Here is a 27091-nt window from a genome sequence, read left to right as displayed (position 1 = left end):
CAGGGCATGTGCACATGTGCCAGCCAGTACACTGGCCTGTGTCAAGCTGGCTTGTGATAATGCTTAGTGGCCTCTAATGGATGAAAATTCAATAACAAAGAAGAAAACATATTGGCCCAGATTTATCAGAGTGTGAGAGAAAAAGTGGAGTGATTTTCCCACAGCAACCAATCACAGCTCAGCTTTCACTTTACCAGAGCTCGTTAGCTGAGCTCTGATTGGTTGCTGTGGTAAAATCACTCCAGTTTTTCTCTCACAAAGTTTGATAAATAGGAGCCATTGATAATAGACATTAGAGACAACCACTGGATGAAGAGTCTACATATCACAAAATAAGAATATGTTTTATGCTGACATAGAATAAAATAGAAATTCCTGTTCTTTACTTTCCAAATCTATCTACTTCAGCTGGAAAGATAAATAAAAGTACCCTGCATGAAAGATTAGTCGTATAGTCTCTTGGAATAGAGCACTTTTGTGTGCACATATCACACACTGTTCGTCCTGATTTTCCCAGTTTATAAATAGAATACGGGAACTGCAATGAAAACTGATATATACATAATATAAGGCACATCTATACTTATCTTTCAGTATAGGATGCTGGGTGATGTACTATTGTGGTTGCTATAACCGGTTTAGCAAGATTTTATTTTACCTGATCGCTCATGACAGCACTCCTGGAGAGGACCTCCCAGCGCAGGACAGGAAACCTGGGAATATAAAAAGGGACACGCCTCTCCACACCTCAGTTCAGATTTCCTGTCCTCCGGTAGGAGGCCTGGGAGCTGTCTTTATACCTCTCCAAGAGGCTGCAGGTCCTCCGGTAGTGGGGCTCCCTGTTCGGCAGAAGTCTCCTCTGGGAAGCAGCCGTGAGTCTGCCTGTGGGTCCTGCGGGGGATCAGGTGGGGTTCTGACAGCCCTGCCTCTCGGTCTGTTTCCCCGGGTCAGTGGCGTTGGCGTTAAGAAAGTGGGGGCTGTGGAGTAGTATGGTTTCCACCGGCTCTGGAGCCAGCGCGTCGCTTGCGCAGAACGCCGGCGTTTGTGATGTCAGTCCGGCAGCGTATCGTCACTTCCGGTTCTGGCTCCATTCAAAAGGGGCGCAGGAATTCTCCATTTTGGATCCCCTGTCGGCGTCTTACAGCGTCCTGAGCCCATGGACAGCAGGCAGCCAGCCCGTAGCAATACCCACAGCCCGCAGTGGTTATACAACATCAAGCCCACAGCAGTACAGCAACCTAGCAGCCAGCAGTACTAACAGCCTGCAGTAATACCAGCCCGCAGCATCTGAGCAGACTATTCCTGGTTGCCCTGCAGTGTTTTTGCTGAAAAACTTCCTCCAGCATGTCGGAGCATTCGACAGAGGGAGGTGGACGCTCCAAGAAGAGTAGTTCCAGCCCAGCTACAGAGGTGTGGATCTACTTATGGGTGAGATAATTTCAGTTTCATTCCATATTCTGTTAGCTAAGTCAGGCTATTGTTTTGTTTTGTATGGTAGCAAGAAGTCCTCTTCTAAATCCCGTAATAAGAAATGTGCAGAATGTAGGAAGCCGTTAAATCCTGCCTATAAAAAGTCTACATGTGCAGCCTTGAAGTTATTGTGGCCCAGGAGCTCTCTGCAATTGCTAGCAACCTAAGAGTAATGATCCCGGAGGAGATAGATTTATCCCTTTAAGGACTAGGAATTGTCCGGAATGTGGGGGCTTCAGCCTACTCTGTGGTCACCACTGCTATTTCCAGTCCCCCTAGTGTTCAAGAGGAAAATCTCTATATTCCTCCTCTGATGAAGAGCAAAAAGAGTTTAAATCCAAATTGCTCTTTTTACCAGATGATACTGATCAGCTCCTTGAAGGGGTACTCCAGTGGGAGTTGTAGCTTTGCTTCAGCTGGAGGTTTGTCTACCATGTCAATGTACAGGGTACATTCACACGGGCGGGTTTACAGTGAGCTTCCTACTTCAAGTGTGAGCTGCGGCGAATTATCTGCCGCAGCGCAAACTCCTAGTGGGAAACTCACTGTAAACCCCCCATGTGAATGTACCCTAAAAACACTACACTACACTAACACATAATAAAGGGTAAAACACTACATATACACCCCCCTTACACTGTCCCCCCCCCCCCCCAATAAAAATGAAAAACATAACGTATGGCAGTGTTTCCTTAACAGAGCCTCCAGCTGTTGCAAAACAACAACTCCCAGCATTTCCGGACAGCCACTGACTGTCCAGGCATGCTGGGAGTTTAGCAACAGCTGGAGGCACCCTGTTAGGTGTATTCTACGCCAGTGATTCCCAATGTCCACCCCTATGCACACCCTAATTTAGTCCTCAAATGCGCATGGTGCTCTCTCACTTTGGAGCCCTGTCGTATTTCAAGGAAACAGTTTGGGGCCACATATGTAGTATTTCTGTACTCGGGAGAAATTGCATAAAAAAATTGGGGGTGGGGGGGGGCTTTTTTTCCTTTTACCCCTTATGTAAAGGAAAAGTTGGGGTCTACACCAGCCTGTAAAATGCTCTGCGGACGCACAACAAGGCTCGGAAGTGAGAGCGCACTATGTACATTGGAGGACTAAATTGTTGATTTGCACAGGAGTGGCTGATTTTACAGCGATTCTGACATAATCGCAAAAAAATAAATGCCCACATGTGACCCCATTTTGGAAACTACACCCCTCACGGAACATGACAAGGGGTATAGTGAGCCTTAACACCCCACAGGTGTTTGACGAATTTTCATAAAATTTGGATGGGAAAATGAAAAAAAAAATTTTTTTTTTACTAAAATGCTGGTGTCAACCTACATTTTTCATTTTCACAAGGGAAAATAGGGGGAAAAAAGCCCCCCGTAATTTCTTCCCATTTCTTCTGAGTAAGAACATACCCCATATGTGGATGTAAAGTGCTCCGCTGGTGCACTACAATGCTCAGAAGAGAAGGAGCGCCATTGGGCTTTTGGCGAGAAAAGTTGTCCAGAATTGAAGGCCACGTGTGTTTACAAAGCCCTCATAGTGCCAGAACAATGTACCACCCCCCCCACATGTGACCCCATTTTGGAAACTACACCCCTCACTGAATGTTATAAGGGGTGCAGTGAGCATTTACCACAGGTGTCTGACAGATTTACCACATTTGTCCGTGAAAATTAAAAATTAAATTTTTCATTTGCACAGCCCACTGTTCCAAAGACCTGTCAAACGCCAGTGGGGTGCAGTGTAAATGCTCACTGCACCCCTTATTAAATTCTGTGAGGGTTGTAGTTTCCAAAATGGGATCACATCGTGGGGGGTCCACTGTTTGGCACTTGTATTCCAACCAAATTCTCTCTCCAAAAGATCAATGGCACTCCTTCCCTTCTGAGCATTGTAGTGCGTCAGCAGAGCACTTGATGTCCAATCATGTGGTATTTCCATACTCAGAAGAAATGGGGTTACAAATTTTGGGGGGTATTTTCTCCTATTACCCCTTGTAAAAATGTAAAATTTGGGGAAAAACCAGCATTTTTGCGAAAAAAATCGTTTTTTTTCCATTTACACATCCAACTTTAACAAAAAGTCATCAAACACCTGTGAGGTGTTAGGGGTCACTGTACCCCTTCTTACATTCCTAGAGGGGGGTAGTTTCCAAAATAGTATGCCATGTGTTTTTTTTTGTTGCTGTTCTGGCACCATAGGGGGCTTCCTAAATGCGACATGCCCCCCAAAAACCATTTCAGAAAAACTCACTCTCCAAAATCCCATTGTCGCTCCTTCCCTTCTGAGTCCTCTAGTGCACCCACAGAGCACTTGACATACACATATGAGGTATTTCCTTACTCGAGAGAAATTGGGTTACAAATTTTAGGGTGATTTCTCTCGTTTTACCCCTTGTAAAAATTCAAAAACTGGGTCTACAAGAACATGCGAGTGTAAAAATGAAGATTTAGAATTTTCTCTTTCACTTTGCTGCTATTCCTATGAAACACCTAAAGGGTTAACACACTTTCTGAACATCATTTTGAATACTTTGAGGGGTGCAGTTTTTATAATGGGGGTATTTATAATATGAAGGTCCCTCAAATCCACTTCAAAACTGAACTGGTCATTGAAAAATTTTGATTTTGAAAAATTGATGCTGAACTTCGAAGCCCTCTGATGTCTTCCAAAAATAAAAACATGTCAACTTTATGATGCAAACATAACGTAGACATATTGTATATGTGAATTAGTATATAATTTATTTGGGATGTCCATTTTCATTATAAGCAATGAGTTTCAAATTTAAATAAAATGCAAAATTTTCAAATTTTTCATCTAATTTTTGAATTTTTCACCAAGAAATGATGCAAGTATCAACAACATTTTACCACTAAGCTAAAGTAGAATATGTCACGAAAAAAAAAATGTCGGAAGCAGAATGAAAGGTAAAAGCATCCCAGAGTTATTAACCCCTTAAGGACCAGGCCGTTTTACACCTTAAGGACCAGAGCATTTTTTGCAATTCTGACCACTGTCACTTAAAACATTAATAACTCTGGAATGCTTTTACTTATCATTCTGTTTCTGCGATAGTTTTTTCAAGACATATTGTACTTTAACATAGTGGTAAATTTTTGTGGTACCTTGCATCCTTTCTTGGTGAAAAATCCCCAAATCTGATGAAAAAAAAGAAAATTTAGCATTTTTCTAACTTTGAAGCATTCTGCTTGTAAGGAAAATGGATATTCAAAATAAAAAATATTTCTGTTCACATATACAATATGTCTACTTTATGTTTGCATCATAAAATTTATGAGTTTTTACTTTTGGAAGACACCAGAGGGCTTCAAAGTTCAATTTTTCACAAAATTTTCAAACTCACTATTTTTCAGTGACCAGTTCAGGTTTGAAGTGGATTTGAAGGGTCTTCATCTTAGAAATACCCCACAAATGACCCCATTATAAAAACTGCACCCCCCAAAGTATTCAAAATGACATTCAGTAAGTGTTTTAACCCTTTAGGTGTTTCACAGGAATAGCAGCAAAGTGAAGAAGAAAATTCAAAATCTTCATTTTTTACACTCGCATGTTCTTGTAGACCCAATGTTTGAATTTTTACAAGGGGTGAAAAGGAGAAAATTTTTACTTGTATTTGAAAGCCAATTTCTCTCAAGTAAGGACATACCTCATATGTCTATGTAAATTGTTTGGCGGGCGCAGTAGAGGGCTCAGAAGGGAAGGAGCGACAAATGGTTTTTGGTTCACCTTTAGGAAGCCCCTATGGTGCAGAACAGCAAAAAAAAAAACACATGGCATACCATTTTGGAAACTAGACCCCTCGGGGAACATAACAAGAGGTAAAGTGAACCTTAATACCCCACAGGTGATTCACAACTTTTGCATATGTAAAAATAAAAAATAAATTTTACCTAAAATGCTTGGTTTCCCAAAAATTTTACATTTTTTAAAAGGGTAATAGCAGAAAATACCCCCCAAAATTTGAAGCCCAATTTCTCCCGATTCAGAAAACACCCCATATGGGGGTGAAAAGTGCTCTGCTGGCGCACTACAGGTCTCAGAAGAGGAGGAGTCACATTTGGCTTTTTGAAAGCAAATTTTGCTCTGGGGGCATGCCGCATTTAGGAAGCCCCTATGGTGCCAGAACAGCAAAAAAAAAAAACACATGGCATAGCATTTGGAAACTAGACCCCTCAGAGAACGTAACAAGGGGTAATGTGAACCTTAATACCCCACAGGTGTTTCCCGACTTTTGCATATGTAAAAAAAAAAACCTTTTTTGTTACCTAAAATGCTTGGTTTTCCAAAAATTTTCCATTTTTAAAAAGGGTAATAGCAGAAAATACCCCCCAAAATTTGTAACACAATTTCTCCCGAGTACGGCGATACCCCATATGTGACCCTAAACTGTTGTCTTGAAATACGACAGGGCTCCAAAGCGAAAGAGCGCCATGCGGATTTGAGGCCTAAATTAGGGACTTGCATAGGGGTGGACATAGGGGTATTCTACGCCAGTGATTCCCAAACAGGGTGCCTCCAGCTGTTGTAAAACTCCCAGCATACCTGGACAGTCAGTGGCTATCTGGCAATACTGGGAGTAGTTGTTTTGCAACAGCTGGAGGCTCCGTTTTGGAAACAATGGCGTACCAGACGTTTGTCATTTTTATTGGGGAGGGGAGAGGGGCTGTGTCGGGGTATGTGTATATGTAGTGTTTTTTACTTTTTATTTTATTGTGTGTTAGTGTAGTGTAGTGTTTTTAGGGTACAGTCACACGGGCGGGGGTTCACAGTAGTTTCTCGCTGGCAGTTTGAGCTGCGGCCGAAAATTTGCCGCAGCTCAAACTCGCAGCCGGATACTTACTGTAAACCTCCGCCCATGTGAGTGTACCCTGTACATTCACATTGGGGAGAAACATCCAGCTGTTGCAAAACTACAACTCCCAGCATGTACGGTCTATCAGTGCATGCTGGGAGTTGTAGTTTTGCAACAGCTGGAGGCATACTGGTTTTGAAACACCGAGTTTGGTAACAAACTCAGTGTTTTGCAACCAGTGTGCCTTCAGCTGTTTTTGCAAAAGCTACAACCCCCAGCATGTACAGACAGTGGAAGGGCATGCTGGGACTTGTAGTTATGCAAAAGCTGGAGGCATACTACTTTGGCTGGGGATTGTAGTTATGCAACAGGTGGAGACACACTGGTTTGCTACTTAACTCAGTGTTTCACAACCAGTGTGCCTTCAGCTGTTGCAAAACTACAACTCTCAGCGGTCACCGACAGCCAACGGGCATGCTGGGAGTTGTAGTTATGCAGCCAGCAGATACACCACTACAACTTCCAGCATGCACTTTAGCTGATTGTGCAAGCTGGGAGTTGTAGTTATACAACAGCTGAAGGTACACTTTTCGATAGAAAAAATGTGCCTCCAGCTGTTGCAAAACTATAAGTCCCAGCATGCCCATAAGGGAATGCTGGGAGTTGTGGTGGTCTGCCTCCTGCTGTTGCATAACTACAGCTCCCAGCATGCCCTTTTTGCATGCTTGGAGCTGTTGCGAAGCAACAGCAGGAGGCTGTCACTCACCCAACTGCTGATCCACGCTGCAGGTCAGTCCCTCGTCGCTGCCGCTCCTGGGGCCCTGATCCCAACAGGGATGCCGGGGATCGGGGTCCCCAGCTGCTGGGGTCCTATTCCCGCACCCGATCACGTCCTCCGGAAGAGGGGCGGATCGGGTTGCGGGAGTGACACACGCAGCAGGTGCCCGGCCGACGAATCAGGGCGATCGTGAGATGGCAGCAGTGCCACCTCACCCCAGCTGGCTATGGCTGTTCGGGGCCGTCAGAGACGGCCCCGATCAGTCAGTAGTTCCGGGTCACTGGAGACCCGATTGACCTGGAATCGCCGCAGATTGCTGGGCTGAAATGTCCAGCGATCTGCGGCCATCGCCGACATGGGGGGTCATCATGACCCCCCTGGGCAATATGCCGTGATGCCTGCTGATCGATATCAGCAGGCATCGGGCACCGGCTCCCCTCTGGCTAGCGGCGGGGGGCCGGGAATGGACAGGACGTACTCCTACGTCCTCAGTCCTTAAGGATTTGGAAACGGGGGCTTAGGAGTACGTCCATTGTCCTTAAGGGGTTAATGCTTAAAGTGACAGTGGTCAAATGTGCAAAAAATGGCCGAGTCCTTAGCCTGTTAAGGACGTAGGGCGTACCTGCACGCCCTACACCCGGTCCCGGTGTTTAACCCCTTAAGGACCCAGCCCAAATATACCTTAAGGACCCGGCCATTTTTTGAACATCTGACCACTGTCACTTCAAGCATTAATAACTCTGGGATGCTTTTACCTTTTATTCTGATTCCAAGATTGTTTTTTCGTGATATATTCTACTTTAGGTTAGTGGTAAATTTTTGTCGATACTTGTATCATTTCTTGGTGAAATTTTTTTTTTACTTTGAAGTTCTCTGCTTATCAGGAAAATGGGCATTCCAAATAAATTATACATTGATTCACATATACAATATGTCTACTTTATGACTGCATCATAAAATTTACATGTTTTTACTTTTGGAAGACATCAGAGGGCTTCAAAGTTCAGCAGCAATTTTCGAATTTTTCAGGGACCAGTTCAGTTTTGAAGTGAATTTGAAGGGCCTTCATATTAGAAATACCCCACAAATGACCCCATTATAAAAACTGCACCCCTCAAAGTATTCAAAATGACATTCAGTAAGTGTGTTAACCCTTTAGGTGTTTCACAGGAATAGCAGCAAAGTGAGGGAGAAAATTCAAAATCTTCATTTTCATAGTTGACCGCCGCATCTGAAAGTGAAAGTAAATGCTTCCAGGCAGCTCAGTCGGGCTGATCGGGACATCGCGATAAAATGCGATGTCCCGATCAGCTAGGACGTGAGCGGAGACCCCCTTACCTTGCTCCGTCGTGTCCGACCGGCGTTTGATTGCTCCAAGCCTGAGCTACAGGCTAAAGCAATCGAGCCCCTATCTCGCTGATCCATGCAAAGCTATGGCTTTGCAGGGATCCGAGTAAAAGATCAGTGTGTGCAGTGCTATAGCACTGCAAAAAAAAAAGTTAACAAAGGTTATTTAACTCCTTCCCTAATAAAAGTTTGAATCACCCCCTTTTCCCATAAAAAAAAAAAAAAACTGTGTAAATAAAAATAACATATGGGGTATCGCCGCGTTCGGAAATATCCGAACTATAAAAATACATAATTAATTAAACCGCATGGTCAATTGCGTACGCGCAAAAAAATTCCAACGTCCAACATAGCATATTTTTGGTCACTTTTTATATCATGAAAAATGAATAAAAAGCTATTAAAAAGTCCGACAATACAAAAATGGTACCGATACATGCCACAAAAGAACACGCCACAAAAATTTTGCCCTCATACTGGCCCGTACGTGGAAAAATAAAAAAGTTATAGGTGTTAGAAGATGAGAATTTTAAACGCATACATTTTCCTGCATGTAGTTATGATTTTTTTCCGAAGTGCGACAAAATCCAACCTATATAAGTAGGGTATCAGTTTAACCGCATGGACCTACAGAATAAACATAAGGTGTCATTTTTACCGAAAAATGCACTGCGTAGAAACGGAAGCCCCCAAAATTTACTAAATGAATTTTTTTCTTCAATTTTGTCGCACAGTGAATTTTTTTTCTGTTTCGCCGTGGATTTTATGGTAAAATGACTAATGTCACTGCAAAGTAGAATTGGTGGTGCAAAAAATAAGCCATCATATGGAATTTTATGTGCAAAAAAAAGCATTATTCTTTTTAGAAGGTGATTAGGAAAAAATGAAAATGAAAAAACCCTGCGTCCTTAAGGTGTTAAGGTGAAAATGGTCTGGGTACTTAAGGGGTTAAAGCTGTCCGCCTAACGGCTAATCTTGAGGAGAGCAGAGAGACAGTCACGGCCGAAGACGCCCTATATGAAGGCTTAGGACCCAAGAAGTCCCGTACATTCAATTTGCATAAAAGTATCAAGCAAATAATTGATAAGGAATTGGAAAATCCTGAGAAGATCTTTTTTTTCCTAAACTCCTTAAAGGAAAACTGTCACTTGTTTTCTCCCGCACTATCCACAGGTACTGGTGGATAGTGCGGGAGACGCTGATTAAAATGAGCCCTACCTTGTCCGGATCTGTGCCGCCATTCTCCCGCAATTGTAGTTTTATTATCTGTTGAAATCTTCCTGTAACTGGCATGGGCGGGGCTTCGGCGCTTAACTGGCACTGACGTCAACGCCGCTTATGAATATTCATCCCCCCTCCCTCCAGTTCTCCCTCTTTTTGCCGCTCCTAACTGGGGGGATGAATATTCATAAGCGGCGCTCACGTCAGTGCCAGTTAAAGGGGTACTCCGGTGCTTACACATCTTATCCCCTATCCAAAGGATAGGGGATAAGATGCCTGATCGCGGGAGTCACGCAACTGGGGACGCCCGGGAACATGCACACGGCACCCTGTTTGTAATCAGTCCCCGGAGCATGATCGCTCCGGGTCTGATTACGGTCGACCGCAGGGCCGGCGTGTGACGTCATGCCCCCGCCCCCGTGTGACGTCACGCTCCGTCCCTCAATGCAAGCCTACGGGAGGGGGCATGATAGCTGACTGATTACAAACAGGGTGCCGCGTGCATGATCCCGGACGTCCCCAGCTGCGGGACTCCCACGATCAGGCATCTTATCCCCTATCCTTTGTATAGGGGATAAGATGTGTATGCTCCGGAGTATCCCTTTAAGCGCCGAAGCCCCGCCCATGCCAGTTACAGGAAGATTTCAACAGATAATAAAACTACAATTGCGGGAGAACAGCGGCGCAGATCCGGACAAGGTAGGGCTCATTTTTAATCAGCGTCTCCCGCACTATCCACCAGTACCTGTGGAAAGGTGATTTGGGCTCCAAAGGCAAACTATGTTCAATCCCTTGCATTGGAGATTGCCTTTTTTGGTCCCGTCTTAGATGAAGTACTTGAGAAGGCTTTCTGAAAGAAAGGATTTCCCACTCAGGGTCGTACCCCTGATTCCTTTCGTGGCAAAAACACAATTCAGAAGTTTCAGGACAATAGGACATTTTAATTCCCTAGTAAAGGTAGAGGTTTCCTCTTCAATTCCAACAAAATGTCTAGTTCCAAAGATCCCAAACAATGATGGCTTTCTCCCAGTGGGGGGGGGGGGGGGGGGGTTTACATTCTATCTCAAGGGGTACCTTGGTCTCCCTCGTCGGTAGTAAGTATAACTACAGACGCCAGTCCTTGGGGTTGGAGTGTCTCCTGCAGCCAGCATCTTCTTCAGGGCAGATGGTCTCCACCATGGTCTCCACTGATGCATCAGTCTACATCAAATTACAAAGAGCTTTATGCAGTGTTCCAGGCAATATCTTTGCTTATTCCTCAAATCCAAGGGAAGGTTGTGCTGATATATTCAGACAACACCACAGCTGTAGCTTACTTAAACAAACTGGGGGGGGGGGGGGGGCAAGATCAGACTCCCTGTTAAGTCTCTCCTTCCAGAATTTTTCCTTAGCAGAAGCCAAGCTAGCATCTCTCTCTGCGGTTCACAACAAGGGGAAGACAACAAGGTGGCAGACTTCCTGAGAAGAGTTCATCTTCTTCAGTCCGAATGGTGTCTGAACATGGAGATATTTGCAATGATAGAGGAAAGGTTTGGAGAATTCTCAGTAGATCTCTTTGCTTCCAGAAACATCAGGAAGATTCACAGGTTCTATTCTCTCAACCCACTGCAGTAGACTCCTTCTCTCAGGACTGGGGAAGAGAAAGAGGCTATGCTTTCCCATCTCTTTGCCTTATCCCTCTGGTCTTGAAAAACATAAGACAGGACAGAGCCTTAGTACTATTGATAGTGCCCTTTTGGCCTCGGAGGCCCTGGTTTACCATGCTAAGGACAATGTCAGTCTCACAACCATAGGTTCTTCAAGACAGCAAGTGCAGGAGTAGTGCATGCTACATAACATGTGAGCTCCAGCTGTTAGCAACCGAGGCTCACAGATAATGGTGGACATCAGTGATCCCACTGATGTACGTAATTAACCCCATAGATGCTGTGATTAATGGCATCTTTAGGGAAACCGGAGGTCTATTAAAGGGGTACTCCACTGGAAAACATTTTTTTTATATCAACTGGTGCCAGAAAGTTAAACATATTTTTAAATTACTTCTGTTAAAAAATCTTAATCCTTCCAGTACTTATCAGCTGCTATATGCTCCACAGGAAGTTCATTTATTTTTGAATTTCCTATCTGTCTGACCACAGTACTCTCTGCTGACACCTCTGTCCATTTTAGGAACTGTCCAGAGCAGGATAGGTTTGCTATGGGTGTTTTCTCCTATTCTGGACAGTCCCTAAAATGGACAGAGGTGTCAATAGAGAGCACTGTGGTCAGACAGAAAGGAAATTCAAAAAGAAAAGAACTTCCTGTGGAGCAAATAGCAGCTAATAAGTACTGGAAGGATTAAGATTTTTTAATAGAAGTAATTTACAAATATTTTTAAAGGGGTATTCCAGGCAAAAACGTTTTTATATATATCAACTGTCAACTGGCTCCAGAAAGTTAAACAGATTTGTAAATTACTTCAATCAAAAAATCTTAATCCTTTCGGTACTTATGAGCTTCTGAAGTTAAGGTTTTTCTTTTCTGTCTAAGTCCTCTCTGATGACACCTGTCTCGGGAAATGCCCAGTTTAGAAGCAAATCCTTATAGCAAACCTCTTCTAAACTGGGCGTTTCCTGAGACGGGTGTCATCAGAGAGCACCTAGACAGAAAAGAACAACCTTAACTTCAGAAGCTCATAAGTACTGAAAGGATTAAGATTTTTTAATAGAAGTAATTTACAAATCTGTTTAACTTTCTGGAGCCAGTTTATATATTTAAAAAAGTTTTTTCCTGGAATACCCCATTAACTTTCTGGCACCAGTTGATTAAAAAAAAAAATATATAAGTTTTCCAGTGGAGTACCCCTTTAAGTGCAAATGGCCAGCAGAGGTCTCCTTAACTCCCTCTGGCATCAGGATGGCCGAGCTTCTTGTGCAGTATAAGTAGATCGCCAATAATATTGATCAGTACTATGTTATAACATATTACAGATCAATACATAGCAATAAAATTATTTCTATTAATAGTTCCCTACAGGGACTAAAAAAGTGTAAAATAAGCTTTGGCCGAGCTTCTTGTGTAGCTTGGCTATACAAGAAGATTGCCAGTAGTACTGATCAGTACTATGTTATAAATAAATAAATATTAAAGAAAAAAATTTTTTTGTTAATGTAAAAGCCCCCCCCCCCCCAATAAAAATATAAATACTCACTTTTCCCTTAACAAAAAGGAAAAAAATTCAATGAAAGTAAAAAAACACTCCATATCTGGTATCACTGATATGTCCGATCTATTAACATATAATGTTTATTATCCCACAGGTTTAACAGTGTAAACGTTAAATCAGGACTGCTGATTTTTGGTCATATCACATGTCAGAAAAAAATTAATAAGCGATCAAAAAGCTACATCAAAACAAAAAGCGTGTTGATAAAAACTACAGATCACAGCGCAAGAAAAGAGCCCTACAACAGCCCCATATACAGAAAAATTAGAAAGTTATAGGGGGTCAGAATAGGGCAATTTTAAACATATTTTTTGGTTAAAAAAAACCTTTGTTTTTTAAAAGCAGTACGTTAATAGAAAAGCATGTAAACATAGGTATCATTTTAATCATCACTAAGAAAGAAGATAGGGGGAGGCACAACAGCAAATGGAGCCAAAAAACGCCTTCACTATTGTGGGTGTGTACTAAGCCGCAATCCTCCGTTCAGCCCAATAATACAGACATCTGCGGGGTGCAACATATGCAGTGTAAAGAGACTGTACATAATATAAGCAAAAGAGTGATTACGTGCACTCACCGCATGATAAGAGTCTTCAATCCAAGCGGCTCATGGTCCAGACGACGTCCATGGGTGACACCGAATCGCTCGAAGGGTTTTGAACGCTGGTGCGGGCTTTGGGGGTCGCCACTCCCCCTCGTGATGTCACACTCCACCCCTTATGACGTCACTCCCCGTCCCCATTAATGCAAGTCTATGGGAGGGGGTGTGATGGCCATTCAGGGAGTGGGGCATGAAATCATGAGAGGCGGAGCGTGACGTCACGAGAGGCGGAGCGTGACGTTACAAAGCCAGCAGTACACCTTTAATGACACAGGACCAAATGTATGTCCTGGTAATTAACATATACATTCTGTGCATGATGTGAGCACCGGAGAGATGCTCCCATCACGAACAGCAGGTCACGATTGCTATCAGCAGCGCTGATGTCAGTCATTAACCCCTCTGATGCTGTGATCAATACACAAAAATTATTTTAAAAGTTTATAAAAAAAAATCTGAAAAAGCCCCTCCCACAATGATAATTCAATGGCCCCTTTTTCCCATTTTACCCCATAAAGCATTAAAAAAAATTAATAATCATATTTGGTATCGCCGCTTGCGTAAATTTCCAAACTATCAAAATATGTTAATGATCCTGTATGATGAACGGCATGAACGTAAAACAAAAAGTCCAAAATTACTGTTGTTTTATCACATCACATTCTAAAAAAAATTATAAAAGCGATTAATAAGTTACATATACGCAAAAGTGGTACCAATAAAAACTACAGATCACAATGCAAAAAAATTATCCCTCAAACAGCCCCGTATAAGAAAAACTTAGAAATGTATATTAAGAAAAGGAAACCTAATTTTTACCGTAAAGTATACAGCGTGAAAATGAAATGTTCTAAGATTTTCAAAATTGCGGTTTTCTTTTCAATTTCCCCGCACAAATAATATTTTTTGGATGTGCCATACATTTAATGGTAAACGTCGGACGGGGAAACGCTGGGGACCGGGTGCCAAAGATCCACTTACCCATCCGGGCGGGCGTCGGAGGCAGCGGGTGATGGAGATCGGCGTGCGGCTGGATCGTACAGAAGCCGGTGAGTTGCCTAGCAACATCTGGAGGGTACAGTTTGAGACCGCTATACGGTGGTCTCTAACTGTAGCCCTCCAGATGTTGCAAACCTACAACTCCCAGCATGCCCAGACAGCTGTTTGGGAATGCTGGAATATGTCGTTTTGCAACAGCTGGAGGGCTACAGTTAGAGACCACTATACAGTGGTCTCTAACTGTAGCCCTCCAGATATTGCAAAACTACAACTCCTAGCATGCCCAAACAGCTGTTTGCTGTCTGGGCATGCTGGGATTTGTAGTTTTGCAACAGCTGGAGGACCACAGTTTGGAGATCACTTTGCAGTGTTCTCTAAAACTGAAGTCCTCCAGATGTTGCAAAACTGCAAATCCCAGCATGCACAGACAGCAAACAGCTGTCTCGGCATGCTGGGAGTTGTAGTTGTGTACCTCCAGCTATTGCATAACTACATCTCCCAGCATATCCTTCGGCGATCGGTACATGCTGGGAGTTGTAGTTTTGCAACAGCTTGAGGTACACTGGTTGGAAAATACTGAGTTAGGTAACAGAACCTAACTGAAAGTTTTCCAACCAGTGTGCCTCCAGCTGTTGCAAAAGTAACACTCCCAGCATGCACGGTCTGTCAGTACATGCTGGGAGATGTAGTTTTGAAACAGCTGGATGTTTGTCCCCCCCCCCCCCCCCCCCCCATGTACATGGTACATTCACATGGGCAGGTTTACAGCAAGTTTCCTGCTTCAAGTTTGGGCTATGGCAAGTTTTGCGCGGCAGCGCAAACCCCTAGCGGGAAACTCACCGTAACACGCCACTGCAAATGTACCCTAAAAACACTACACTAACACATAATAAAGGGTAAAACACAACATATACACCCCCTTACACTCTTTCCCCCCCCCCAAATAAAATTCAAAACGTAATTGTATGGCAGTGTTTCCAAAACGGAGCCTCCAGCTGTTGCAAAACAACAACTCCCAGCATTTCAGGACAGCCACTGACTGTCCAGGCATTCTGGGAATTTAGCAACAGCTGGAGACACCCTGTTTGGGAATCACTGGCGTAGAATATCCCTATGTCCACCCCTATGCAATCCCTTATTTAGTCCTCAAATGCGCATGGCGCTCTCTCACTTCGGGCCCTGTTGTATTTCAAGGAAACAGTTTAGGGCCACATATGGGGTATTTCCGTACTCAGGAAAAATTGCACTACAAATTTTGGGGGGCTTTTTCTCCTTTTCCCACTTATGAAAAGGAAAAGTTGGGGGCTACACCAGCTTGTTAGTGTAAAAAAAAAAATATGTATATTTTACACTAACATGCTGGTGTTGACCCATACTTTTTATTTTCACAAGCGTTAAAAGGAAAAAAAGACCCCCAAAATTTGTAAGGCAATTTTATGTAATAAGGGGTACAGTGAGCATTTATGCCCCACAGGTTTCTGACAGATTTTTTGAACAGTGTTCCGTGAAAATGAAAAATTTAATTTTTCATTTGCACAGCCAACTGTTCCAAATATCTGTCAAACGCCAGTGGGGTGTAAATACTCACTGCACCAGTTATTAAATTCTGTGAAGGGTGTAGTTTCCAAAATTGGGTCACATGTGGGGGGTCCACTGTTCTGGCACCACGGGGGGCTTTGTAAATGCACATGGCCCCTGACTTCTATTCCAAACAATTTTTTTCCCAAAAGCTCAATGGTGCTCCTTCTCTTCTGAGCATTGTAGTGCGCCAGCAGAGCACTTGACGTCCACACATGGGGTATTTCCATACTCAGAAGAGATGGGGTTACAAATTTTGGGGGGCATTTTGTCCTATTACCCCTTGTAAAAAAAAAAATTATTTGAGGGAAAACTAGCATTTTAGTGAAAAAAAAAAAAAATCATTTACACATCCAACTTTAACGAAAAGTCGTCAAACACCTGTGGGGTGTTAAGGCTCACTGGGCACCTTGTTACGTGCCTTGAAGGGTGTAGTTTCCAAAATAGTATGCCATGTGTTTTTTTTTTTTGTTCTGGCACCATAGGGGCTTTCTAAATGTGACATGCCCCCCAAAAACCATTTCAGAAAAACTCACTCTCCAAAATCCCACTGTCGCTCCTTCTCTTCTGAGCCCTCTACTGCTCCCGCCGAACACTTGACATACACATATGAGGTATTTTCTTACTCCAGAGAAATTGGGTTACACATTTTAGGAAGATTTCTCTCATTTTACCCCTTGTAAAAATGTAATAACTGGGTCTACAAGAACATGCCAGTGTAAAAAATGAACATTTTGAATTTTCTCCTTCAATTTGCTGCTATTCCTGTGAAACACCTAAAGGGTTAACAAACCTTTTGAATGTCATTTTGAATACTTTAAGGGGTGCAGTTTTTATAATGGGTCATTTATGGGGTATTTCTTATATGAAGGCCCTTCAAATCCACTTCAAAACAGAACTGGTCCCTGAAAAATCTCGATTTTGAAAATTTTGTGAAAAATTGGAAAATTGCTACTATACTTTGAAGCCCTCTGATGTCTTCCAAAAGTAAAAACATGTCAACTTTATGATGCAAACATAAAGTAGACATATTGTATATGTGAATCAATATATAATTTATTTGGAATATTCATTTTCCTTATAAGCAGAGAGCTTCAAAGTAAAAAAAAAATTCTAAATTTTCAATTTTTTCATAAAATTTTTGAATTTTTCACCAAGAAATTATGCAAGTATCGACAAAATTTTACCACTAACATAAAGTAGAATATGTCACGAAAAAACTTTTTTGGAATCAGAATGAAAGGTAAAAGCATCCTAGAGTTATTAATGCTTAAATTGAAAGTGGTCAGATGTGCAAAAAATGGCCGGGTCCTACAGTGAAAATTGGCTGGGTCCTTAGGGGGTTAAATAGGTTATCAAGGATAAAAAATTTAAGAGATATCCGTAATAGATGGGGGGGGGGGTTCTGACTATTTGCACCCCCCACCTGTCATCTATTTTATGGTGCAGCGTTCCTTTGAACAGTTGCTCAACACAGGTACCAAGACCTCCAGCAATTTAATATCTGTGGCTCATACTAGGGTTATGCCATCCTTTAATATTTGTTTTCCATGCAGTTACAATATTTTATGACTTGACTTGCAAAAAATACTGAAAAACTGTATAATATCTATAGTACATAGGATTAGGACATTTTTTGGTTAGACCTCAGGAGCATTACAGCTCAATAGCAGAAACCTCCTTGCAATATATTTGGAGGGGTTATTGTATTTGACTTACATGGTCCACAACAGAATGCAGAAAATGGGGCCAATTTATCTGTGATTACTGATATTAGATTTATTTTGGAATGGCTTGCTTCTTGCTTTATGTTAAACCTGTAACTAAGGTCTCTATTTTATATGCAGCCAACTTTCTTAACTTGTAATTTGTATGTAGAAAATCTGAGGCTTTCTTAACTCTGTGTGCCAATAATAAGTGTCCTCTACATTATGCATTCATTGTGTTAATAGCACTTACTACTAACCTTGCTTTTCTGTAACCACCATGGCGCCATTATATGTTCATCTTGATTTTGTGCTGTAAATGTGCATTGAATTTTATCTTCACTTGTATAGGTTGTGACTCTCCCACATCTTCTGATGATGAACAGGCAATGAAATTATTTATAGAAAAGGGTATAGTATTTATGTTCATAACTACTCAGCTTTATTCAGTTTCAGACGTCTTGTTTTTAGACACTGACATCTTGTATTGACGTGTTATTTGCAGTGAAGAGCAAGGGCAGAAAGTTTTCCAGGGCGGTAGCCACTGATATAGGTAGGACAGACACAATTTTCCTGTCATCCTATTGTTGTGTCTTGCTCTATAAGAAACTAACCACAAGGGGAAGGGTAAACAATCTCTTCTTTGATTGCAACACAATAATCACTTTGCTGCTTGTGTTTTTGGGTTTGTGGAGTCAATTAACATAAAATCACGGATGGGAAAGTAATTCATTTTTCCAGGGTTAATACTTTATTGGTTAATTGAGTTTTGGGGGCTCCTGGGAAACAACAAGGTTTAACAAATACAACATATGCGGACAACCAACATACACATAAAGTAAACTTTTTCTATTTTTTATCTCAATATCCACCAAGTTCCTTTATCAAAAATAGAGATTTCTTTATTTAAGTGATAACATAAATAGTTGTATGTGTATGTTGAACCTTGTTGTCAAACCAGTCACGAGGTGAGTGGAACTATGTACTTTGTTCAAATGTTGACTTTTTTCATGTGTTCTAGTGCAACGCTTCTATATTCATGGGAAGTGGAAATATCTAATAGCACAGAAAATGTTTGTGTTTATGAACTAACAATAATATGACTTAAATCATACCGAAATGTTTAATCATCTGTACTGAAATTAAAATCTGATTAGCTGATTAATTATTCCTACTGTAAATCCCATGTCCATGCTTGTCACTCCAAATATTGTTCAGACTTTTACCCATCAAGAGAGCTTCCTGTATGTCAAGGTAAAGTATAAATCAGTCAATGAAACAGAACATTGTAAGCCTTTAGAACATGCTGTAACAGAAATACATAAACTAGATAATAGTGTAATATGAGCTATAACATCAATAAAAATATGTAGTCTTGGTATAGTTAAGTCTGTAACATATTTTATCTTGTAATGATGAACATGTTTATTTGAGGTATTGTTCTTTAGCATACCTGCTGCATAGCCGTTATGATTTCACAACATATTCCACAATATGTATTAGTGGCTAGTTAAGGACTATGGTGGAGATTTATCAAAACCTGTGCAGAGGAATAGTTGCTCAGTTGCTCATAGCAACCAATCAGATCACTTCTTTCAGGCCTCTGCAAAATGAAATAAGCAATCACATTGGTTGCTATGGGCAACTTTTCCTTTCCTCTTCCCCTATTAGTATAGCAGAAAAATTGGTAGTCAATCAGACAGTAAACAAAAACTGACCAAATTGACATACTTTTGGCAACTTTTACATAATGGAAGTTTATGGGTATACCACAGCGTACGTTTAGGCAACATTCAAACTCGTCTCCCGGCGTACTGCTGTAGTATAGATGTGAAGAAGCCCTTAGCAAAGTTCTAAAATTAATGAAAGGTAGACAAAAAAAAATAACTTAGTGTTGCCTTTCAGCATCTTTATTGTGGCTCATTTTCCTCACAGAAAATAAAGTTAAAATGAAAACTTGTGACCCTTACTCAATCTGAGAACTCCGCTGTGGGCACTGCAAAGTGACAGAGGCCACATGCTCTGGGGACCTGTGTGATCTATTTGATCAACTCAGAGAAGTCCTTAACAATATAAAATGGGATAATGTCCTCAAAAACAAGAAGACTGGCACTAAATGGGAGACTCTTAAGAATGTTTTAAATTCTCACTGTAAATACCTTATGGGAATAAAAGGGTCAGGAATAAAAGAAAACCAATGTGGATGAATAAAAATGTTAAGGGGGCAATAAATGACAAAAATAAAGCATTTAAACTACTAAAACAGGACGGCAGTGAAGAAGCATTAAAAGCTAAAGAGAAAAATGTAAATTATGTAAAAAAAACAGATAAAAGCTGCAAAAATAGAGACAGAAAGGACTCATTGCCTCAAAATGTTCTTTAACTATATAAATAGCAAAAAGGTCACAAAATGAAAGTGTAGGCCCTTTAAAAAATATTGAGGAAGAAATTATAGACGGGGATCAGGAAAAAGCAAATACATTAAACAAATTCTTCTCCACTGTATTCACCGAGGAAAATGAAATGCCAGGTGAAATACAGGTAGATAAGGTAAACTCCCCAGTACAGGTCACCTGTCTAACCCAGGAAGAAGTACAGTGTGCCTACAAAAAATCTAAATAGACAAATCACCAGGCCCAGATGGCATTCACTCCCGTGTTCTAAAGGAATTAGGTAATGTGATAGACAGACCCCTATTTTTAACCCCTTAATGACCAAGGACGTATATTTACGTCCTTGGCTGGCTCCCACGATATAACGCGGGGTCAGGCGGTGACCCCATGTCATATCTGGTCGATCCCGGTATGTAACTGAAGCTGGGACCCGGGGCTAATAGTGTGCGGCAGCGATCGCGGTACCGCGTGCTATTAACCCTTTAGATGCGGCATTCAAATTTGAACGCTGCGTCTAAAATGAAAGTGAAAGCTGCCCGGCTGCTCATTGGGGCTGATCGGGACCACTGCAGTGAAAATGCAGTGTCCCGATCAGCTGGGACACGAGCGGAGGTCCTCTTACCTTCCTCCGGCATGTCCCTTCGGCGATTGGTTGCTCCAAGCCTTAGATGCAGGCTTGAGCAATCGACCGCCGATAACACTGATCAATGCAAAGCTATGGCTTTGCAGAGAACAGTGCTGGCCATTAGTGTATGCAATGTTAAAGCCCCCTATGGGAGCTATAACACTGCAAAAAAAAAAGTGTAAAAAAAAAGTTTATGTGATTTAACACTTTCTCTAATAAAAGTCCAAATCACCCCCCTTTTCCCATAAAAAAAACAAAAACATGTAAATAAAAATAGATATAAACATATGTGGTATCGCTGCGTGCGTAAATGTCCGAACTATAAAAATATATAATTAATTAAACTGCACGGTCAATGGCATACGCACAAAAAAAAATCCAAAGTCCAAAATAATGTATTTTTGGTCACTTTTTATATCATGAAAAAATGAATAAAAGCGATCAAAAAGTCCAATCAATACAAAAATGGTACCACTAAAAACTTCACATCACGGCGCAAAAAATGAGCCCTCATAACTCCCCATACGCGGTAAAATAAAAAAGACAATTTTAAACGTATACATTTTTCTGCATGCAGTTATGATTTTTTACAGAAGTACGACAAAATCAAACCTATATAAGTAGGGGATCATTTTAATCGTATGGACCTACAGAATAAAGATAAGGTGTCAGTCAGTTTCAGTTTCGCCGTAGATTTTTGGGTAAACTGACTGATGTCACTGCAAAGTAGAATTGGTGTTGCAAAAAAATCAGCCATCATATGGATTTCTTGGTGCAAAATTTAAAGGGTTATGATTTTTAAAAGGTGAGGAGGAAAAAACGAAAGTGCAAAAACAGAAGTGACAGGGAAGGTTCCCCAGGACTGGCGCAAAGCAAATGTGGTGCCAATATTTAAAAAGAGGTCAAAAGGGTCACCTTTTATAGACCTGTTTGTTAAACCTCCGTTGTATGTAAATTGTTTGTGGATTTTCTAAGAGATGCTATTTTGGAGTATCTTGATAAAAATAAATGTATGACCCCATATCAGCATGGGTTTAAGAGGGATCGGTCCTATCAAACTAACCTAATCAACTTTTATGAGGAGGTGAGCTCCAGACTGGACCAGGGAGCTCGCCTCCTCAAAAGGATAAGGATTGGACTGGGGGAGAATGTGGGTAAGTAACTAGCTCAGTCTTAGGAAACAGAGGGTGGTTATTAATGGTACTTATTCTGATTGGGTGACTGTTACTAGTGGGGTACCACAGGGGTCATACCACAGGGATATACAGGTGTTCATCACTGGAGAATTGTACTATTTCTTTGTTAATGTAACTGGTGCTTTGAATATTATGTTGCTATAAGGTTTTTAAGACTTTAATAAATTGTGAAATTAGCTTCTTAAAGGGGTATTCTTAAAGGGGATAAGATGTCTGATCGCCACGGTCCCGCTGCTGGGGAGCCCTGGGATCCCCGCTGCGGCACCGCGCTATCATTACAGCACAGAGCGAGTTCGCTCTGTGCGTAATGACATGCGATACGGGGGACGGAGCAGCGTGACGTCATGGCTCCGCCCCTCGTGACATCACGGCCCGTCCCCTTAATGCAAGTCTATGGGAGGGGGCGTGGCGGACTTGTATTGAAAGGGGCAGGCCGTGACATCACAAGGGGCGGAGCCGTGACGTAACGATGTTCCGGCCCTGCCCCGAACTCGCTCTGTGCTGTAATGATAGCGGGGATGCCGCAGCGGGGATCCCAGGGCTCCCCAGCAGTGGGACCGCGGCGATCAGACATCTTATCCCCTATCCTTTGGATAGGGGATATGATGTCTAGGGGCGGAATACCCCTTTAAGTGTTGTTTATGGTTTACCACAGGGGTCAGTCTTGAGTCCTATTCTATTTAATACTGTTTATTTATTAATGACCTTGTAGAGGGGTTGAATAGTAAAGTAGCAATCTTTGCAGATGATGCTAAACTCTGTAAAGTGGTCAACACAATAAAGAACACGCACTGTTACAAATGGCTCTGGATAGGTTGGAGGTTTGGGCTAAGAAGTGGCAGATGAGGTTCAACACTGATAAATGTAAGGTAATGCACATGGGGAAGAAAATCCGGGCTGGGATTATGTATTAAATGGGAGCACACTTTGGAAGACTGACATGGAAAAGGACTTAATTAACAGTAAATTTAACTGTAGTGACCAGTGTCGGGCAGCTGCTGCCAAGGCAAATAAAATCATGGGGTGCATCAATAGAGGCATAGATGCCCACGGCAAGGAAATAAGTCTACCACTGTACAAATCACACATGGAATACGGTGTACAGTACTGGGCACCAGTGTACAAGAAAGATATATAGTGGAGCTGGAGAGGGTTCGAAGATGGGCAACCAGAGTAATTCAGGGAATGGGAGGACTACAGTACCCAGAAAGATTATCAGAATTTAGATTAGAAAAAAGAAGGCTTAGGGGAGACCTAATAACTATGTATAAATATATGTGGTGACTGTACAGAGTACTATAACAAGAGGGCATCCTCTACATCTTGAGGAAAGAAGGTTTCTACGCCAGCAAGATGAGGGTTCTTTACTGTAAGAGCAGTGAGACTATGGAACTCTGCCAGAGGAGGTGGTCATGGTGAACTCTGTAAGAGATTTCAAAAGGGGTCTTCGTTGTTGCACTTTTTTTTTCCTCCTCATCTTCTAAAAATCATAACATGTTCAATTTTTCACCTACAGACCCAGATGTGGGCTCGTTTTTTGCATCACCAATTGTACTTTTTTAATTACATTACTTATTTTATAACCTAATCTGCGACGAAACAAAAAAAAATTATTTGTGGCGTGAAATGAAAAAAATGCCATTTTGCAACTTTTTAGGGTTTCCGTTTCTACGCAGTGCACTTTTCGGTAAAATGACACATTATCTTTATTCAGTAGGTCCATACGGTTATAATCTGTAGCGAAACCAAAACAAAAATTATTTGTGGCGTGAAATGAAAAAAAAAGCCATTTTGCGTATGAAGGTCCATACGGTTACAAAGATACCCAATTTATGTAAGTTTTATTTGTTTTACTACTAAAATTATAACAACATGCACCAAAATTAGTATGTTTTAAAATTGTAATCTTCTGACCCCTATAACTTTTTTATTTTTCTGTGTATGGGGCTATATGAGGGCTTATTTTTTGAGCCGTGGTCTGTAGTTTTTATTGGTACCATTTTTGTTTTGATGGGACTTTTTGATCACTTTTTATTAATATTTTTATGGTATATGAAGTGACCAAAAATTCTAAATTTTGGACTTTGGTAGCTTAGCATTGATCAGTGTTACCGGCGCTCTGCTGCTCTAGCCTGCTGCGCAGGCATGGAGCAGTAGATTTACAATCGGACGATTGAAAACCCTCCCATCATCCAGTAAGCTGATCGGGGCTTTGCGATTCTGTCTCGATCAGCTCCGCTGAGCTGCCGGGATAGTTTTACTTTCAGCTTAGATGCCACGATCAACTTTGATTGTGGCGTCTAAAGGGTTAATGCCAGTCATCGACCCAATCAGCTGTGCCAGGCATTAGCCGTGGGTCCTGGCTGCCCATAGAAGCCGGGACCCATGGGGTTTAACCCGTTCTCTGCTCCTGAGAATGGTTTAAACCCTGTTAGCAGGATCAGGGCGTACAGATATGCCCTGAGTCCTTAAGGACTAGGGAAAGGGGGCGTACCCGTATGCCCTGTGTCCATAAGTGCTTACGGCTAATTATCAGGTCATTTTGCAGTGCTTGCTCCTGATAATTGGCCATCTACCAGCCAGTGAACAAGAAATTTTTTGTGCAGCCAATTAATCCATTATCAGCCACACATTCATCTGTGTAAACAAGTGGGATGTGCAGCTAATAATGAAGAATTTAACAGGCTGTACGATTGATGGAACCATATGGAGACTTCGTAAATGATCCCAGATCACAGACATCAGCACTAGTTATCCTTCCACCGTCCGCCCATCTAAAAGGGCTTAAAGTCTGTCTGCTTTTAAGTTTCGGTGTATGGAGTAGAAGATCAGAAACAGAGAAAAGAATAAAAGTGGCTTACTTTGGGTGGGTTTGAAGGTGATATGGGCTGAAATATTGCCTTTTTACAGTGGGCTTAGCATTTCAGATTTTACTAACATTGAGGTTAGAACAAAATATGTGGTCTAGGTAAAGCTAACCAGTTCTGTTCAATATGTTAATAATTTGGCTTCAGTAAACATTAATATTAGTCAATGTGGGTTCCAGCACTTTCTGAAAAACTGTGTGTGTGTGTGTGTGTGTGTTGCTTGACTAGTATTGCAATGGCACATGTAAAATCTTCTTGACCATGGAGACCAAGTTTTCTGATCATTATAAATTTGCATATTATTATACATTTGCAATTTTGTTAATATATGTGTACAATGGTATTAAATGCTCTTTAAGCTTAAAAATATTTTTTTTTTCACTTGAAATTAGCCTGCAAGCCTGTTCTCAGATTGTGGTTGTTAAATATATTTGCTTTATTAATTCATAATATTAATTGTGTTTACCAAGGTTATCATTTTTGTGTTTTAATTTTTTTTTATTTTAAGGTCATGAAATCGGCTGCACAACAATCAAATGAATTGTCATTTCCTTAAAGGGAAGGTGTCACATTTTTTATTTATTTATTCATACTGGTTAGCACTTGATACTAAAATATGTTCTTTTTTTTTCAATAAGTATTAAATTTGAATTTTTTTCTTATATTCATTTTTTTGTGTGTAAATATATATATATATACACTTTTGCTCACAGAATTTTGAGCTATGCCTTACAGCAGCCACACAGACTGCAGGAAACATTAGTCTGGAGCTGACTATTTAAGTTTTATAGGAGAGTTTTCTAAGAACACTCTGTGACCTGTAAATAAATCACTGTGCATGGGAGGGGGTGATCTGTGACCATCACCTACTGTGAATGGTAAAATTGTATTATCTATACCCTTCACTTAAATCTTGCCTAAAATGATAATGAGATATCTGCTGAAACATTTTAACATTTTCTATCTGGGCAAGGAAGTGTCAAGTTATTTTTAGGTTTAGTGGCCAGAGTAAAACTAAAAATTTAGAGAAAAAAGACCAATTTTTTTCATGTACTTATTTTCTGATGACACATTCCCTTTAAAGGACAACTGCAGCCATAACAACTTATCCCCTATCCACAAGCTCTCTGTGAGAGCGACTAATGCGCGTAGTGACGACCTCACTGAGGTCGACAGTAGAACCCCTCCACGCATCCTCCCCATACAGCTCTAGGGGAGAGACGGGGAGGCACGAACGCTGCTTTCCCGCCTCTCCCACTACATGGAGGAGGCGTGTCAGCCCCGTGCAAGAGATCGCGGGGGGGGGGGTCCCAGCAGTCGGACCCTCCCGCGATCAGACACTTATCCCCTATCCTACGGATAGTGGATAAGTTGTTATGGCTGCATAACCCCCTGCGATCTCCCAAACGGGCCCCGACATTGCCACTCTGTGAGAGCGGCTAATGCGTGTAGCGCCGACCTCACGGAGGTTGACGGTGCACCTCCTCAACACCCCCTTCCCATACAGCTCTATAGGAGAAGTGGGGAGGCACAAACGCTGCCTTCCTGTCTCTCTAATAGAATTACATGGAGGAGGCGTGTCGGCCCCGTGCAGGAGATCGTGGGGGGTTGTGGATAAGTTGTTATGGCTGCGTACTGTATTTCCTTTAATGATTTTTGTCCTCACTCTTAGTAGTCTCTCCATCATCCCAAAAAATCAGTGGGTGAACACTGAAAACTTTATATACTTCAGGTGGTTTTAAGTTTGGCCAACTATTATTATTTTTTTATCTTTCAGCAAAAATGTCAAGGAAATTAAGCCTACCTACAGAGTTAAAGCCTGAACTAGGTAAGTAGTATAATATTTTATACATAATGTATGTCTCTACAGGGAGGCAATGACAGGGAATTTTTTTTTTCCTTATAAGCAGTATGTTGTTAGTGTTCCAGAACCCCACTTTCTGTACCTGTGTGATGTTGCTAACAGTTTAGTCAGCATAATACAGGTGACAGTTTCCCTTTAAATGCTGTGTGTGACTATTTGCATTATGCTGTAACTGCATACGTAAAGGCAAGAGTGCCAATGTTTGGTTCTCAGCTTTAGGGTGCATTCACACCACTTTTTTGCAATACAGTTCCCGTATACATTTTCAATTTTAAAACTTTGTTGAAAACCGTATGCATTAACTCTCCATTGAAAAAAGTATAACAAACGATGCATCCAATTGCATCCATTTTGCGTCTTGTACGGTTTTGTCCATTTTTTCCTCGCACCCAAAGCTGTAGCCTACCATGGTTTTTTGGTCC

At 41.6% G+C, this 27091-nt stretch overlaps 1 protein-coding gene across 4 annotated transcripts in view; it reads left to right on the top strand.

Annotated features, from left to right (window-relative positions):
- STXBP5 (syntaxin binding protein 5) overlaps positions 1 to 27091 on the top strand; it is a 530024-nt gene that overhangs the window by 466810 nt on the left and 36123 nt on the right. For 2 of the 4 annotated variants that reach the window (XM_056567304.1, XM_056567307.1), the window contains 3 exons: positions 18076 to 18135; positions 18230 to 18277; positions 26583 to 26633. In XM_056567304.1, coding sequence (XP_056423279.1) covers positions 18076 to 18135; positions 18230 to 18277; positions 26583 to 26633 — 159 coding nt within the window. The remainder of the gene's footprint in view (positions 1 to 18075; positions 18136 to 18229; positions 18278 to 26582; positions 26634 to 27091) is intronic. The other 2 variants (XM_056567305.1, XM_056567306.1) reach the window with 2 other exon arrangements.

Source organism: Hyla sarda, chromosome 3, assembly GCF_029499605.1.
Source record: "Hyla sarda isolate aHylSar1 chromosome 3, aHylSar1.hap1, whole genome shotgun sequence".
Classification (NCBI taxonomy): Eukaryota; Metazoa; Chordata; class Amphibia; order Anura; family Hylidae; genus Hyla; species Hyla sarda.
Note: the sequence above shows the minus strand (reverse complement) of the source record. Positions and strands in the feature narration are given on the sequence as shown.